The 14,692-nt window shown below is 49.9% G+C and overlaps 1 protein-coding gene across 1 annotated transcript in view; it reads right to left on the bottom strand.

The window, feature by feature from the left end:
- SLC28A1 (solute carrier family 28 member 1) overlaps nt 1-14,692 on the bottom strand; it is a 52,905-nt gene that overhangs the window by 31,822 nt on the left and 6,391 nt on the right. Inside the window, 7 exon segments of the mRNA XM_065871772.1 lie at nt 3,857-4,040; nt 8,094-8,152; nt 8,154-8,183; nt 8,898-8,900; nt 10,129-10,196; nt 10,199-10,219; nt 10,778-10,889. Of these exon segments, the coding sequence (XP_065727844.1) occupies nt 3,857-4,040; nt 8,094-8,152; nt 8,154-8,183; nt 8,898-8,900; nt 10,129-10,196; nt 10,199-10,219; nt 10,778-10,889 (477 nt within the window).

Raw genomic sequence — 14,692 nt, 5'->3', positions numbered from 1 at the left:
CTGCACAAGCTAGAACCTCCAGTACAATGCTGAATAAAAGTGGTGAGAATGGACATTCCTACCTTGTTCTTGATTTCAGTGGGTAAGCACTCAGTCTTTCCCAGTTAAGTATGAGGTTAGCTGTAGATTTTTGGTAGCTGGTCTTTATCAGACTGGGGACGTTCCCTTCTATTCCTAGCTTGGTCAGAATTTTTATCAGAAACGGGAGTGGAATTTTGTCAAATGCTTTCTCTGATTATGATGTGCTTTGGTGTGGTTTTCTTCATGTTTCTTGTGCTGTAGGTTTGTAGAGTTTCTTGGATGTCTGGGTTTATAATTTTCATCAGATTTGGAATTTCTTGGATATAATTTCTTCAAGTATTTTTTCTTCCCTCCTTCTCCTTTGGAGATTTCAATTACTTGTCTGTTTGCCTACTTAATGTGCCATGGTTAACTGATGCTCTGTTTGACTCTTTCAAGTTTTTAAAAAATTTGTTAGGTAGAGCCTGGGCAGGGTTTATTCTGTGGTTAATTTTCCCCTATTACTGACCCAAGATCTTTCTTAGTACTCTAAACAATATCTGGTGAATTATGAGGTTTTCCACTCTGACTTTTGAGAGCAAACACTATTCCTGACCCTGTGCGATCTCTGGGCACTGTTCTCTAATCCTTTTCAGTGGTTCTTTTCTAGGCCTTGCATAGTTTCCTCACACGCATTCACTGATCAGAACTCAGTTGAATACTGGAGGAGAGCCCTCTGCAGATCCCGGGAGCAGATACACTGCATTGTGAACTCTAGCCACCTTGGCTTTCCTGAAGTCCAAGCTCTGTCTTTTCAACTCAGGAAATCTACTGGCCCCACCTTAATGCCCCTTTCCTGCACTGTGGCCTGGAAACCCCCTCAATGCAGTAAGTTGGGGCGCTCATAGAGCTCATTTCATTTGTTTCCTATTTCTCAAGGATCACTGTCCATTGTTGCCTGATGCCCAGTTTCTTAAGAGCCATATACTATTTGTTCTGGTTTTTTAGTTGCTTCAAGCGAGAGGATAAACCTGGTCTCTGTTACTCCATCTTGATCTGATTTTGGAAGCCGAAATCAAATGCATGTATTTTAAAAACAGCTTATTGAGACAAAATTCACATACTATACCATTTTCCCATTTAAAGAGTATGGTTCAGAGCTTCCCTGGTGGCGCAGTGGTTAAGAATCTGCCTGCGAATGCAGGGGACACGGGTTTGAGCCCTGGTCCAGGAAGATCCCACAGGCCGCGGAGCAACTAAGCTTGTGTGCCACAGCTACTGAGCCTGCGCTCTAGAGCCCACGAGCCACAACTACTGAAGCCCGCGTGCCACAACTACTGAAGCCCATGCACCTAGAGCCCATGCTCTGCAACAAGAGAAGCCACCGCAATGAGAAGCCTGAACACCGCAACGAAGAGTGGCCCCTGCTCGCTGCAACTAGAGAGAAAGCCTGGGTGCAGCAACAAAGACCCAACGCAGCCAAAAATGAAAATTAATTAATTAATTAAAAAAAAAAGAGTATGGTTCAATGGTTTTTAGTATATTCACAGGGTTGTACAACCATCACTGCAATCAACTTTAGAACATTTTCATCAGCCCAAAGAGAAACCCCACACCTCTACTCACCACCTCCATCTTCCCATCCCCCTCCAGCCCTAGTCAGTCACTAATCAGCACTTCCCTGGTGGTGCAGTGGTTAAGACTCCGAGCTCCCAATATGGGGGACCCGGGTTCAATCCCTGGTCAGGGAACTAGATCCCACATGCATGAGCAACTAAGAGTTCATATGCCACAACTAAGGAGCCCATGAGCCGCAACTAAGGAGCACACCTCCCGCAACTAAGACCCGGCACAACCAAATAAATAAATAATAAATATTTTTTAAAAATCACTACTCTACTCTCTGTCTCTATAGATTTTCCTATTCTGGACATTTCATATAAATGGAATCCTACAGTATATGGTTCTTTGTGACTGGTGTCTTTTACTTAGCATAATGTTTTCAAGCTTTGTCATTATTGTAGCATTTATCAGTACTACCTTCTTTTTATGGCCAAATAATATTCCATTATATGTATAGACACAATTTATTCAGCCATTTAATGGTTGATGGGCATTTGGGTTGTTTCCACTTTGGCTATTATGAATAATGATGCTATGAACACTTGCATATAAGTTTTTGGATATATGTTTTCATTTCTCTTAGGTATATACCTAAGAGTGGAAGTACTGGGTATGGTAACTCCATGTATAATATTTTGAGGAACTGACATTGTCTTCTATTGCAGCTGCATCGTCTTACATTTCTTTTAGGAGTGTTATGAGGGTTTCAAATTTTTTCGCATCTTTGCCCACTCTTGCTATCATTTATCTTTTTTGTTATAGCCATCCTAGTAGATGGGAAGTGGTATCTTGTTGTGATTTTTTTTTTTTTTTGGTATATAATTTGCAAATATTTTCTCCCATTCTGTGGGTTGTCTTTTCACTTTGTTGATGGTGTCCTCTGAATCAAAAAATTTTAGTTTTTATACAGTCTAGTTTATCTGCATGTATTTCTCTTTTTTGCCTCGGCCATGCCACGCAGCTTGCGGGATCTCAGTTCCCCAACTGGGGACTGAACCTGGGGCCATGGCGGTGAAAGCGCCAAATCCTAACCACTAGACCACCAGGGAACTCCCTACCTGCGTATATTTTTTTAACGGTAACTTTATAACAATACCTCAAATGGAAAACCAGTATCAGTGATTTGTCATAAACAGAAGATGACTGTAAAAATAAATCCTTTTATAAATCTATTTAATAAAGAGAAGGCAAATGTAAAAACAAATCTATGTATAAATAAAACTAAAACTTTGTTTATAGGCTGGCTCAAAGCATTTTGCTGTGGTATGGGGGTCTTACTTTGGGAAACACCATTATGCCCTGCACCTGCCTGGCTTAGTTATTGATTATCTTTGGGCACCAGTTTCTTCATCAACAGAAAAGAGTACCTTTTTTAAGCCATAGAAACATTTTTTTCCAGCTAAATTTTTTTTTTTTGCAAACCTGTTTATAAAACAAATAGAATAGAGCTGTCTGGTTGAAATGGAGACTGGGAGGCAGGGTGTCTGATGTTCCCCTCTCCAATCTCCCTCACCTGCCCTGTGGTACCTCCAAGGTTTCCAGAGCTCTAAGGAATCCAGTTTAAAAACCAGGGTATCCCAAACTGTTGTTCAGGAACATGGCCGGCTACATCAGAATCCCCTGGTGGCTAACTAAAAGCATTAACTAAAGGGAAAAGGATTTCAATAAGAATAGATACATGTATATGTTTAACTGAATCACTTTGCTGTACACCTGAAACTATCATAGCATTGTTAATCAACTATACTCCAATATAAAATAAAAAGTTAAAAAAAATATTGATTCCTGGACCTCAATTCAGACTGCTGAATCAGACTCCAGGGGTGGTCCCCTGCAGCTGTATGTCTCACGCATGCTCCAGGTGATCTGATAGGAGGCACTGATATGGGCCCTCCCTGCTTGAATGGGCTGGGATATCTGAATTTAGGAAACTGTTGATTCCTGTCCTCAGGTATCATAGTCACCTGTTTTAACTGGAGCAGAGACTCAGGTGGGAACTGGCAAAATGCCACAAAGATGGCACAAAGATGCCTCTGAAGCCACCCAGCAACACCTGCTCCGGGGCTCCCAGGAGGCAGGCAAGTAACATGTGCTCCCCATGGCCCAGGAGCCCTCTGGTGCGACAAGGACAAAGGACCTCCCCACCCAGCCCTGGCTGTGACCCCGCAGGTGACTCAGAGGCCCTCTGCCAATGTGCCTGTCCACCCCCATACTCCCCTGGGGCCTCACTTACCTCTTAAACCAGAGGTTCAGGCCGGGATGCCCCAGAGGCTTGACACACCTCAGCAGCTTCGGCCCCAGCAGCCTCTTCAGCAGGCTGTGGGCCAGGAAGACGAGGTCCACACAGGTGAGGACAAACAATGCCAGGGCCCTCTGGAAATCCAGGAGGCAGGCCATCAGCAGGAAGGCAGCAAATGCTGGGAGTAGGTGGAGGATGAAACAGAGCCGGGGTCATCCATAATGACACTGCCATCTGCAGGACCCCGCAGCCCTATCCTCCAGCTCCACCTTACTCCAGCCAGAGCTCTCTGAGCCTTAGTTTCTTCATCTGGAAATGAGCACCATTGCCTCTATTTTGTCAGAGGGTCATTATGAAGTTAATTGACAGAATGTGTGTAGAAGGGCTTTGCAAACTATACAGTGCTGACCAAAGTGCTGAGGGAGATGTTTAAGGAGGAGGCAAGACAGCATGAATCTCTGAGCATCAACGGAGCGCCTGCTATGTTCCAGAGCCACATTAGGTTTCGAGGAGGACGGAGGTGGATAAGTCAGTGGCTCCAGGAAGGCATTCACTTGTGTGTCAGGATCCCGTTCTGAATATTCATCAGTGACCATTTTTCTTCCTGGAATTTACTTTTCCCCCTTTGCCCTTCTCCCCATCTGAGCAGCTAAGCCAGTCTGTGCTATACCTCAAGAGAGGAATATGATAGCAGATAGCAGAGGGGAACTATCTCTCCCTGGCTTATGAATTTCAAGAGCCAGAGCCCTTGAAGAACAGAAAGGACTTATAACCTTTCCATTGGATAAAAAATGTGGGATGGAACATTTTGAATAAGTGTAATCCCTCCCCCTCCCCCTCCCCCTGTGCTGCCAGACTAGTTAGAGGATACCCGTGGGTCCCAGAGAAGAGGACTCTGAGCCAGGGGAGGTGGCAAAAGCCCAGGCATATTTGTGGCATTGCAAGCAAAGGCGTCCTGCCCCAGGGAGGCAGCAAAATGTCACAGAGAGGAATACGCATGGAATGCGTGGGCAGGCAGAAGGCTTCTGAGGTTCCACACACCTCAGCAGGCACCGAAGCAGAGGAAATGATCTCTATGAGTGGCTCAGACAGAAAGGAGGCCAGAACAGGCCCACGATGGAGATGGGGGTGTCTCCATGGCTACTTGCAGCGGCAGAGAACCCAGGACCAGTTGGGGAAGTGGACAGGTTAGCAGACCCTTGAGAACTGATTGATTGTGGATAATCACCCCCAGGGACTCCTGAGGAAAGAGGTGAAGGCATATTCCAAACTGACAGACGTTCAGTTCCTATCCCTCACTTGGAACAATGAAATTGAAATAGAAACTTTATTTTCCATAAGTCAAGTTATGAAAAATAAAGTTACTCTTCTCTGATGCAGAAGTTTGTGGGCTGGGACACCTGTATGGGGGTTAGTTAGAAGCACACAGGTGAGGCTCTGCAGGGCAGCGCCAGGGATGCAGGCATAGGGCTGCGGGAAGTCAAAGGAGGGGGAGCTGGTGGGAGACAGGCACCAAGGTCAGCACGATTTATATATAGCACTGCCAGAATTACTCCTCACACCCATTTCATGGGTCGGTACTGTGGTGATCCCCATTTAGAGATGAGAAGTGAAGTGACTCACACAGGGAGGAAATTGGACTGGAATTCCAACCTGGGTCTGTCTGTGGCCAGCAGGAACTGGCACGTCGTGTAGGAGAGAGGGCTGTGTGGACAAGTCCTCCAGGAAGGACACGGGAGAGACATGTATTAGGAAGTATTTTCATCCTTCTAGGATCCATTCACCTCTCCAGTGATAGGATTTTCTGTTCCTTTTGGGCACCCCTCCCTACTCTTAGCCCATGTGGTCCCGCGGTGTCTGACCCACTTCAGGGGTGGGAGACCACAGCATCCCCTGGGCCCAGGGATGGGCACATGACCCGAGCTAGGCCCATCAAAGGCCTCCAGGGACTTGGCTGGAAATATGGGCAAGAGGTACACTCTTCTGAGATTGGGGACGCTGAGGCCCTCCCTGTCAGTCAGCCTCCAGTGTTATCTTTGCATCCATGGAGAAAGCCCACCTAAGGCCAGGAAGCCATTGCTATGGCTCAGACTAAGTGCTGAGAGCATGAGCTTCATTTCTCTACCACACCTACTTCAGGAAGTACGTGAAGAGCCTTGCCATAGAAGACGTGATACAATAAAGATATCAAAGAGCTGGAGGGAATCAAAATCCCAAACATGGAGAAAGTAAGGGAGGATTTAATGATTGAGACTGAGTTCCTGACAGCCAAGACAAAAGTGGAAATAGGATATGGTAGGTCATTTCCATTATCTGCTAGAAGGAATTCAATCATTTCTTCAAGAGAAACAAATCTGAGTCTGAGTGAAAGTGGACACAAGGGGAACCAAGACGGCCCTGCTCAGCTCCTGCCAAAGGAAGACTTCGCGGTGTCCGACATCTCGAGGAGGAAGCTGCCAGGGCCATGAACCAGCCCCATCGCAGCAGGGCATCCTGCTTTTGATTTCATCATGAAGACTGGGGCCCCTGCTGTCATGCCTCCATGTCCTCTCCCCTGTGTAGTCCCCATGAAGGCCTCTGCATCCACACCCACCTCCCCTGTCGATCTCCCACCTGCCAAGCCAAATTGAGCCTTCAGCTGTGAGGATCTGCACCTCCGCCTGGGCCCTGGACCCCTCCTTCCCCGTGCCCAGGGGACCTTGCTCCACCAGTCATCTCCACCTCCTCACTCTTCCCCTTCTTTCTACAAACTCCCTGCCTCAGTTCATAAACACAGTCAAAGTGTCTCCCTTCACAAACACACCCCCTTCCTTGACACTGCCACAGCCTTCCTTTAATATTCCCGCCCAGTTCTCATTTAAAAATTTCTCACAAGAGCTGTCTAGACTTACCGTCTACACTGCCTCTCCTCCTGTTCTCCATCCAGCTTTTGCAAGTCCACCCTAAGTCACCATGACTTCCTTGTCCCTAAATCCCACGGACACTGCTCCATCCTTGGCCCGCTGGTCCGCTTATCGCAGAGATGCTGGTGATCTTCCCCTCCTTCTTGAAACCCTTCGCTCCCTGGGCTTCTGCACCGACTCTGCTCCTGGTGTCCTGCTGCTGCCCCCACCTGCACGCCTTCTCAGGCTGTCTCAGGACTCCTCTTCCTCTCTAGTTCCTTCCGTGTGGCTGGTCCCCAGGTTTCCATCCGTGAACCACCTCTCAATTCGTTCTCCAAGCACCCCTGGGAAACCTCTTCTCCTCCTGGAGGGCTTGGCAGCGGTTACCTCCAACACACTGTCCAAAACAGCTCACCATCCGCCTCCCTGCTGAGATCCCCTCCTCCACCCCTGTTCCCTGGCTCTGGCGGGCAGCATCACCCAGCCCCGTGGTCCAAGCAGAACCCTGAGGCATCCTGGATTCCAGGGCCTCCTTCATCCTGCACAGGTGATCAGCTCCCAAGTCTGGCTGGTGTGGCTTCTCGAAGATTTCTCAGATCCACCCCCTTCCATCCTCCAGCACTTCATCTTCTCCCATATGGAACGCGGTCCTGAACATCTCCTTCTCCCGTCTTTCCCGCCTGCCTCTTCTGGGTTTCCACAATGTGAATCCAAACTTGACACTTCCTGGTTTAAATCCTTCAATGGCTCTCTCTGGCCTTGGAGGTAAAATCCAAGTTTCTCCAACTCCCTCCCAATACCTGGCCCCTTCTCATCCCTCCAGCCTCATCCTCTGGCACTCCCGGTCTAGAACTTTACCCTCCAGCCACACTTGAATGTTTATCAGCTGCCTGCCCACATACTGCAGGTTTTCACCTTTGCTTGTGTGTTCCTCTGCCTTCTCACTCCTATTGTCCTTCCCCTTTTACCTGGTTAACTCCTGTTCAATCTGTGAGACTGGAATGTTACCTCCTCCTGGAAGTCCTCCCTGATCACCGCCACATCCTTCCTTGGTGCTCCCAGATGGCTCTCGGCATCATGTGGAAATATTTGTTCCCCTCTCACTTACTGATCAGAGAGTACCTTGGGAACAAGATCTGGTCTGGTTCAATCCTCATTCCCCAGCTTCTGGAACAAGAGCTGGCCCTGAGTTGGTGCTCAACAAACCTTTGTTGAGTTATTGGGTAAGTGAATGACGCTGCCCTGAGACATGGATGGCTGGGGTGGAGGTGGCTGAAACCTGGGTGGTGGGAGCCATGGGGCTAAGCAGGAGTGCCTGTCTCCCTGGTGGGGCTGGGCCCCAAGCTCACCAGTACACAGCAGGCCTGTGCAGATCCATCGAAGCAGCTGTGCATGCTCCCTGCAGAAGCATCACCCTCAGGGCTGGCTGCAGGCTCCTCCTGGAGAGAAGACCAGCAGGGTCTATGAGTGGCGCCCCCAGACTCCCACCCCTGTGGGGATTCTCAACACCTCCAGGTAGAAGCCACTCAGGTATGTCCCCAGTAAAATGGCAACATGGGGCGAGCCAGGCACTGGCCTTGACATCCCACAGGGTTACAGGGCAACCCTAGCCCAGAGCAAACTGAGGAATGGCTCAGGCCGTCCACTCCTTCTGGCCTCTGTCTGTACCAGCTGCGTCTCAGCCTGGAGATGCACCACTACCCCAGTGATCATCCTGCCTCCAGGGTTTGGGAAGGAACCAACTGAGACAATAAGGAAGAACCTTACCAACATACAGAAATGCACAGACCACGATGGCTGCCTCCCCTCCCCTGTCCCGTCTCCAACTGTCTGAGGAGCAAAGTGGGGAGGCGCCCAGCTCTGCATTTACTCCTGTGGGACATTATCCTCTGAGTCAACAGCACCTCCCAGAGAGAGGAAGTGTGAACAGTCCACTGGCAGCCATCACACAGCCCCACTGCCTTCCGGACCCGGTGCAAATGCCAATTCTTGTCTGGTCACTTGGTCACTTGTCTGTCCCCGGAGGAAAGGCTGGTACCTGAATACCTCTGAGGTCTCCCTGGCTGAGCATGTAGGAGATGCTCACTCACACTCATTCAGCCAGTCACTTTTTAAAGGAAACTCTCTCCCCTCTCTCTGTCCCCACTGCCCACCTCCTAAGTGAGGCATTTTTCCTCAATCTCGTCCCAAGGCAGACAGATGGAATCCGCAACCCCACCTGGCTGAATGCTTGAAACCGAGCAGGACCCTATGGACCTTCTGGGCACAGAAGCCTATGTCCCCTGTTTCTTGTTTGTAGGGAACAGACTCCAGCCTCCGTGACCTTCCCTGAGTCCCAAGGGGCAGATTCAAACAGTTGTTAATCAGGGAAGGGAAGGCATGCAGAGACAAGGGAGGAACAGTCAAGAAACAATAGTGCAACTTTGGGGCAGAGTCCTGGGTCCCCTTCAAGGGAAACACATAACAATATCTTTGAGCTCTTTACAGAACTAAAACCCAACAGATGGGAAATGTCAGCATTCTTCATTCCAGAAAAGACCACCTGAGCCCAGATTAAAGGAACCAGAGAAGCTCATCAAGAAGATTACCTGAAACAAAATTAAAGGGGTGCAGGCCCTGCACACACCCTAGTCTTGTCAGCCATCCCACCCTTGAACCATTGCTATAAAACTCCTCACCAAATGCTCCTGGGTGGGGACACACAGTTTTCGAGGGCGGGAGCCGGCTGTGTCTCCCTTTGCCTGGCAAAGCAATAAAGCTATGCTTTTCTACTTCACCCAAAACTCTGTCTCCAAGATTCGATTTGGCACTGGTGCGCAGAAGCCAAGTTTTTGGCAACACGCTCTCATCTGCTCAGGATCTGGCCAGTCAGGACCACCCCCTCCCCAGTAGACCTGGGTGTCAGGAGGCCAAGCTCTAGGTTCCATTTGCTGCCTGTGTGACCTGGGTCCATCTCTCTCCCTCTCTGGGCTTCAGCCTCCCCATGTGAAAGGAGGGGCCTGGCCCAGTCTAGGGGTTTTCAAACTAAGCTTCAAGGTTCCCTGAGGTGCCCCAGAGACCGAATGGGGTAGAAGGCAGATGGGGAGTAAAGAGGGGACCAGGCTGGTTCAGGGCCCCCATCCAACTTCAACCAGAGCAGCCCCTCAGTCAGTATAAACTGGGGTCCCCCATGGGATTTTCATTCTGGCCGCTTCAAAGCAGATTGGGAACCTCTGGCCCGGCTCACCTCTGAGGCCGAGGTCAGCAGGACTCATCTGTTGGCTAAAACACGTTTACTCCTTTCTTCAGCAAAGGTCCAGCAAGCCCCTTCCCTGTCAGGAGGCCAGGTTCCCCACAGGGGCCTCCTCCCCAGGCCAGCCCACATCCTTCCTGGAGACGACTTACCACCCTGAGGAGGGTTCCGGGCCAGCCTTGCTCCCACTGTCCCTGACTTCTGCAGGGCTTGAGTCCCTGTGCCAGGGTCCCGGCCTTCCTCCTAAAGCCAGCAGAGATGGACCGGAGTGTGCCTCCCGCCTCACGCGAGAATTACAGCTGGGGGCCTGGAGTGCGGAGAGACCCAGGCTGCCACCAGTGTGCCCACAGTCGCCTCAGGAGTGGGCTGGGGACTTATCCTTTAATTTCTTTTTTTTTCTGGCTGTGCGGCGAGGCATGTGGGATCCTAGTTCCCCAACCAAGGATCGAACCCGCGCCCCCCTCACCGCCCCCGCCACAGTGGAAGCACAGAGTCTTAACCACTGGATGGCCAGGGAAGTGCCTTCCTCCTTATCATTTAGATCACAGCTGAAATGTCACTTCCTGGGTGAGCCCTTCCCTGACCTTTCTGACGAGGGCGGCTCTACTGGCACATGATAGGTGTGCACAGATGTTTAATGAGTGATTAAGGGGGCTGCTCTGTGTGGAGGAGGTCAACACACTGCGGGGGTCCTAAGTGTTCAAGCAAAGAGGTGAGGAGGAGGCGGGGGTGGGAGGAAGATGATGAACAAAGGCCCCTCCCACCAGGAGGGGCCAAACCAGCGTCGGGGAGGGGACAGGCCAGGCTTTCCAACAGCTCAGCCCCCATGTTCTCCAAACCACCAGCCGCTGATGTGAGAGAGCTGGCCTCTCTTAGGCTCGGTGTGTCGTCCTCCGTGCGCCAGACCTTGCAGCTGAGAGACAAAGTCAGGGCCCAAAGCTGAAAGGGGAGGCCAGGCAGGACCCAGATGAGAGGCTGGGCGAAGGGCAGAGGATGGAAGGGAGGAGGCGGGGAGCAGGGAGCAGTGGCCTGACATAGCCTCTCCCTGGCATAGCTCAACCCTCATTGTGCCAGGGGCCCCAGTGACAGAGGAAGGCCCCCGCTCCCTGCACTCCTGAACCTGTGAGAGGCAAGTCCTTGTAAATCTGGGAGGTCAGGCAGAAACAGGGCAAGGTCTGCCCACTTCATAGAGTAGGAAAGGAGGGAATTATGTATAGCATGTGTATGTATCTGAAAGGCATTTTTCTGAAGACAGGTCTTAGCTTTCATCATTCACCGCAACAGGTTAAAACCATTGCCATTAAGTGATATTTTCATTGTATTACAGTCTCCCATCTCTGAAAGATGGAGAGACGATATCCTGAAGACAACATTCCAGTCCCTGGATCCAACTATACCTGAAACCAGTACTACCCCTGGACTTTTCAATTACAGGAGCCAATACAGTCCTTTTTTTTTTTTCTGTTTCTTTCTTTCTTTCTTTCTTTTTTTCTTTGCTGAAGCTCAGTTCATAGGCCTAAACTCATCTGTAAATAAGAGCCCTAACGAAGACTCCATCTCTCTTCACTCCTGTCCCCTCTCTTTTTCTTCCCCTTGGGTAGCACCCTACCTTGCCCAAGCGCCAGACTGGCTAAGCTCACATACCCAGGAGCACACGTGCAAGGGCACACATGAGCAGGCCCACGTAGGGAAGTACACACAAAGGCAGAGCCTGGGAAAGCCCAGCCACCCATGCACACACGCAAACAGAGACACACAGCTGCACGGAGAGGGGCAGGCTCTTCTTCCTACTCACATATTTGTGGTCAACAAGTCCCTCTCAGGGAGATGGAAGCACGTGTTTCCACGGGGACGGGCTGGATCCAACCTGCTTGCGCTTTGGCCTGTCTTCTCATCTCAGTGGAAATTCCTGGGCAGAGTCCAGAGTTGGAGTTGGCTGGGCCTCCCACCTGGCTTTGTCCAGCACGGTCTCCAGAGCCCAGGGCCACAGCTGGGGTAGGGACCCTGGCCTCTCTCAGGGAAAAGAGGAAACGGGGCAAGTGGGCCTCACTCTAGGCCTGGCCTGCCGAGCTCCTGCCTCATAACTGAATCTGCCTTCCTCCTCAATGACGCCTTCCTCTCCACTCTTTCCTGCTCCCAAACAGGCCCACCTCTTCCAGGAAGCTCAGCTTTATTACTCTCACTCTCCCCACATCCCCTCCTGGGGCCTCCTTTTCCACCTGCCATCAGTGCTACTCAGTTTTTTGGATCATGTGTTTTATCGTTCGTTTTGCATCTTACACAGTCTCCCTTTCCTCACTGGATCAGTAATTATAACAGCAACCTATTTTCCTGAGCTTGAAGATAAGGAAAGCAGTGTAGCGCCATAAATAGTAAAAGTGTTTCAGGTCTAAGTGGTCTTGAAAACAAAACAAAATCACAGCTTGCCCTTTGGTTCCATGGCTTTTTAACTGACACCTAAGCAACAGCGTGCAAAGTCAATGGACAAAGCCTTTAACATTTCAGTCCTCAAACTAAACATTAAACTTATCTGACAGGATTGACAACATCTTCTTAATAATTAATCATACACACACAGGACAAAATCCTTTATGATGCATAAACACTTCCTGGTAACCCAGAGGCGGAGTTACAAGCACATGCTGGTTGTTTGGGAAGTTTGGGAACCATGATGGATGAAGGGTGGGGGGTACCCCTTCTCTTTAAAAACATTTTTTTTGTCATTCTGATTACCAAAGTACTACACATACATCAGCAAACATTTAAACATTATAGAAATATACAAAACACAGGAAGTTAAAAAATCCCTCTAATCTGAGCCTTCCAGATATGACCACCACTGAGCTTGTGGAATTTTTCTCCAGACATTTTTCATAAGTGAATACTCTTTTAGGTTATTCATTTTACAAAAGAGGCTTATACTATACCAGCTTTTTTGCAATTTGCTCTTTTGGGTGGAGATCCACACTGTGCCCCACTCACTCTGTTGGAGGCTTGTGTGCTGCCTTGATTACAAACTAAATGTTTGTGGCATCATCTGGTTTATCCTGAGCAGAACACCTGCCACCATGGGCAGCCTCCACAGGGATGGGCTTGCAGCTGCCCTGGCAGGGGGCCTCATCAAGCCCCAGTGAAGGGCAGACGGGACTGTACTTGCTTCTCTACCTCTGCCCACTTCTAACTTCTTCCTCCCCTCCTTCCCCCCTTTCCTGCTCCCTCTCCCCTCCCCTTCCCCCCTCCTCCATCCTCTCCTCTCTCCTCCCCCTCCTCTCTTGGTGCCCAGAGAGAAGCCAGGAGGCACAACACATCCAGGAGGAGCCAAACTTTTTCCAAAACATTCCCTACACTGCACCTTCGAGCCTTGACATCTTCGTGTGCCCTGATCTCTCAAACAAGGATTTAATAGGCTGTGTGTCTTGAAATGAACCCGGAGCTTAGAGCCCAAAGGTCTAGATTCAGTCCTGGCTCTGAAAGTTAACTGGTTTCCTCATCTGTAAAACGCTAGGTAATAGTACCTACCTCATAAATAAATATTGATGGGGATTAAATGAGCAAATGCAGGTGAGGTGTTTGGCAGAGAGGCTGGCACCATCAGGCTGGCCGGTGTCATCGCTGTCACAGGTCCCATCTCAGGACTGTCTGGACACACTGCTCTCCTCCTCCAGGCCAGGAGACCCTGTGTTGCTCCCTGCTCCTGCCCTGAAGGAGGAGCAGTCAACAGCGATCCTGGCCCCCAGAAACCAAGTGCTCTTTTCAAGTGGAATTTGGCTGAGAGCCACAGGCTGGGCGGTTGGGAGGCTGGGTGGGTTGGGATGAGACCCCAGGGAAAGAACAAGAGCTGGAGGACTTCATGGGTCCTGGCTGTGCTCCATCCAGCTGTGCAACCTTGGCATGTCACTTGACTCCCTGTGGCCTGTTTCCTGAGGAGATGATCTCACTGGGGTGGTACAGTGAGGCCTGGAACTGAGCCAGGGCTGGGGTGCTAGGTCCAGAGCAGGGCGAGGCAAGGAATATATATATATCTAATGACACAGACTTGTCACAGTTGCAGCATTTGAACTTGTTGTATAAAAAGGAAATCTGTAAATCTATAACTTGGTAACATTTTACAACGCTGTATATTAAAGATGGCTTTCTCAAGAAATCCACAGATTCTCAAGAAATGCACAGCCCTATGGTCAAACACTTGTGACATTTGTGCCTCTGCTTTTTTTTTTTTTTTTGCTGTACGCGGGCCTCTCACTGTTGTGGCCTCTCCCGTTGCAGAGCACAGGCTCCGGACACGCAGGCTCAGCGGCCATGGCTCACGGGCCCAGCCGCTCCGCGGCATGTGGGACCTTCCCGGACCAGGGCACGAACCCGTGTTCCCTGCATCGGCAGGCGGACTCTCAACACCTGCGCCACCAGGGAAGCCCTGTGCCTCTGCTTTTAAAGGTGCTGTGATGGACAGCTGGCATGCCAGGGTTCGAGAAGAGTGGATGGCTTGAAGTGCTTGCCTTTACTTGTGCAAAATCAAGTGGCTGCCTCTGTTCCTATTTTACTGTAGATTTGATAGTGTCTGTTCCTGTTCCATTCTCCAGGGAGCTTCTCTGTAGACTAACACCGCCACCCACCAAGTGGTGGAGATGCTAGTGTCTGGGTAGTCATGGTTTTCTGTTGGACATTTGAATGTGATAAACAATCCAGCATCACTGGGGAAATACTACATGTGGAATG

This window comes from Phocoena phocoena, chromosome 2 (genome assembly GCF_963924675.1).
Source record: "Phocoena phocoena chromosome 2, mPhoPho1.1, whole genome shotgun sequence".
In the NCBI taxonomy this organism is placed as follows: Eukaryota; Metazoa; Chordata; class Mammalia; order Artiodactyla; family Phocoenidae; genus Phocoena; species Phocoena phocoena.
The sequence above is the reverse complement of the archived record's forward strand: the minus strand, read 5'-3'. Positions and strand labels throughout refer to the sequence as shown.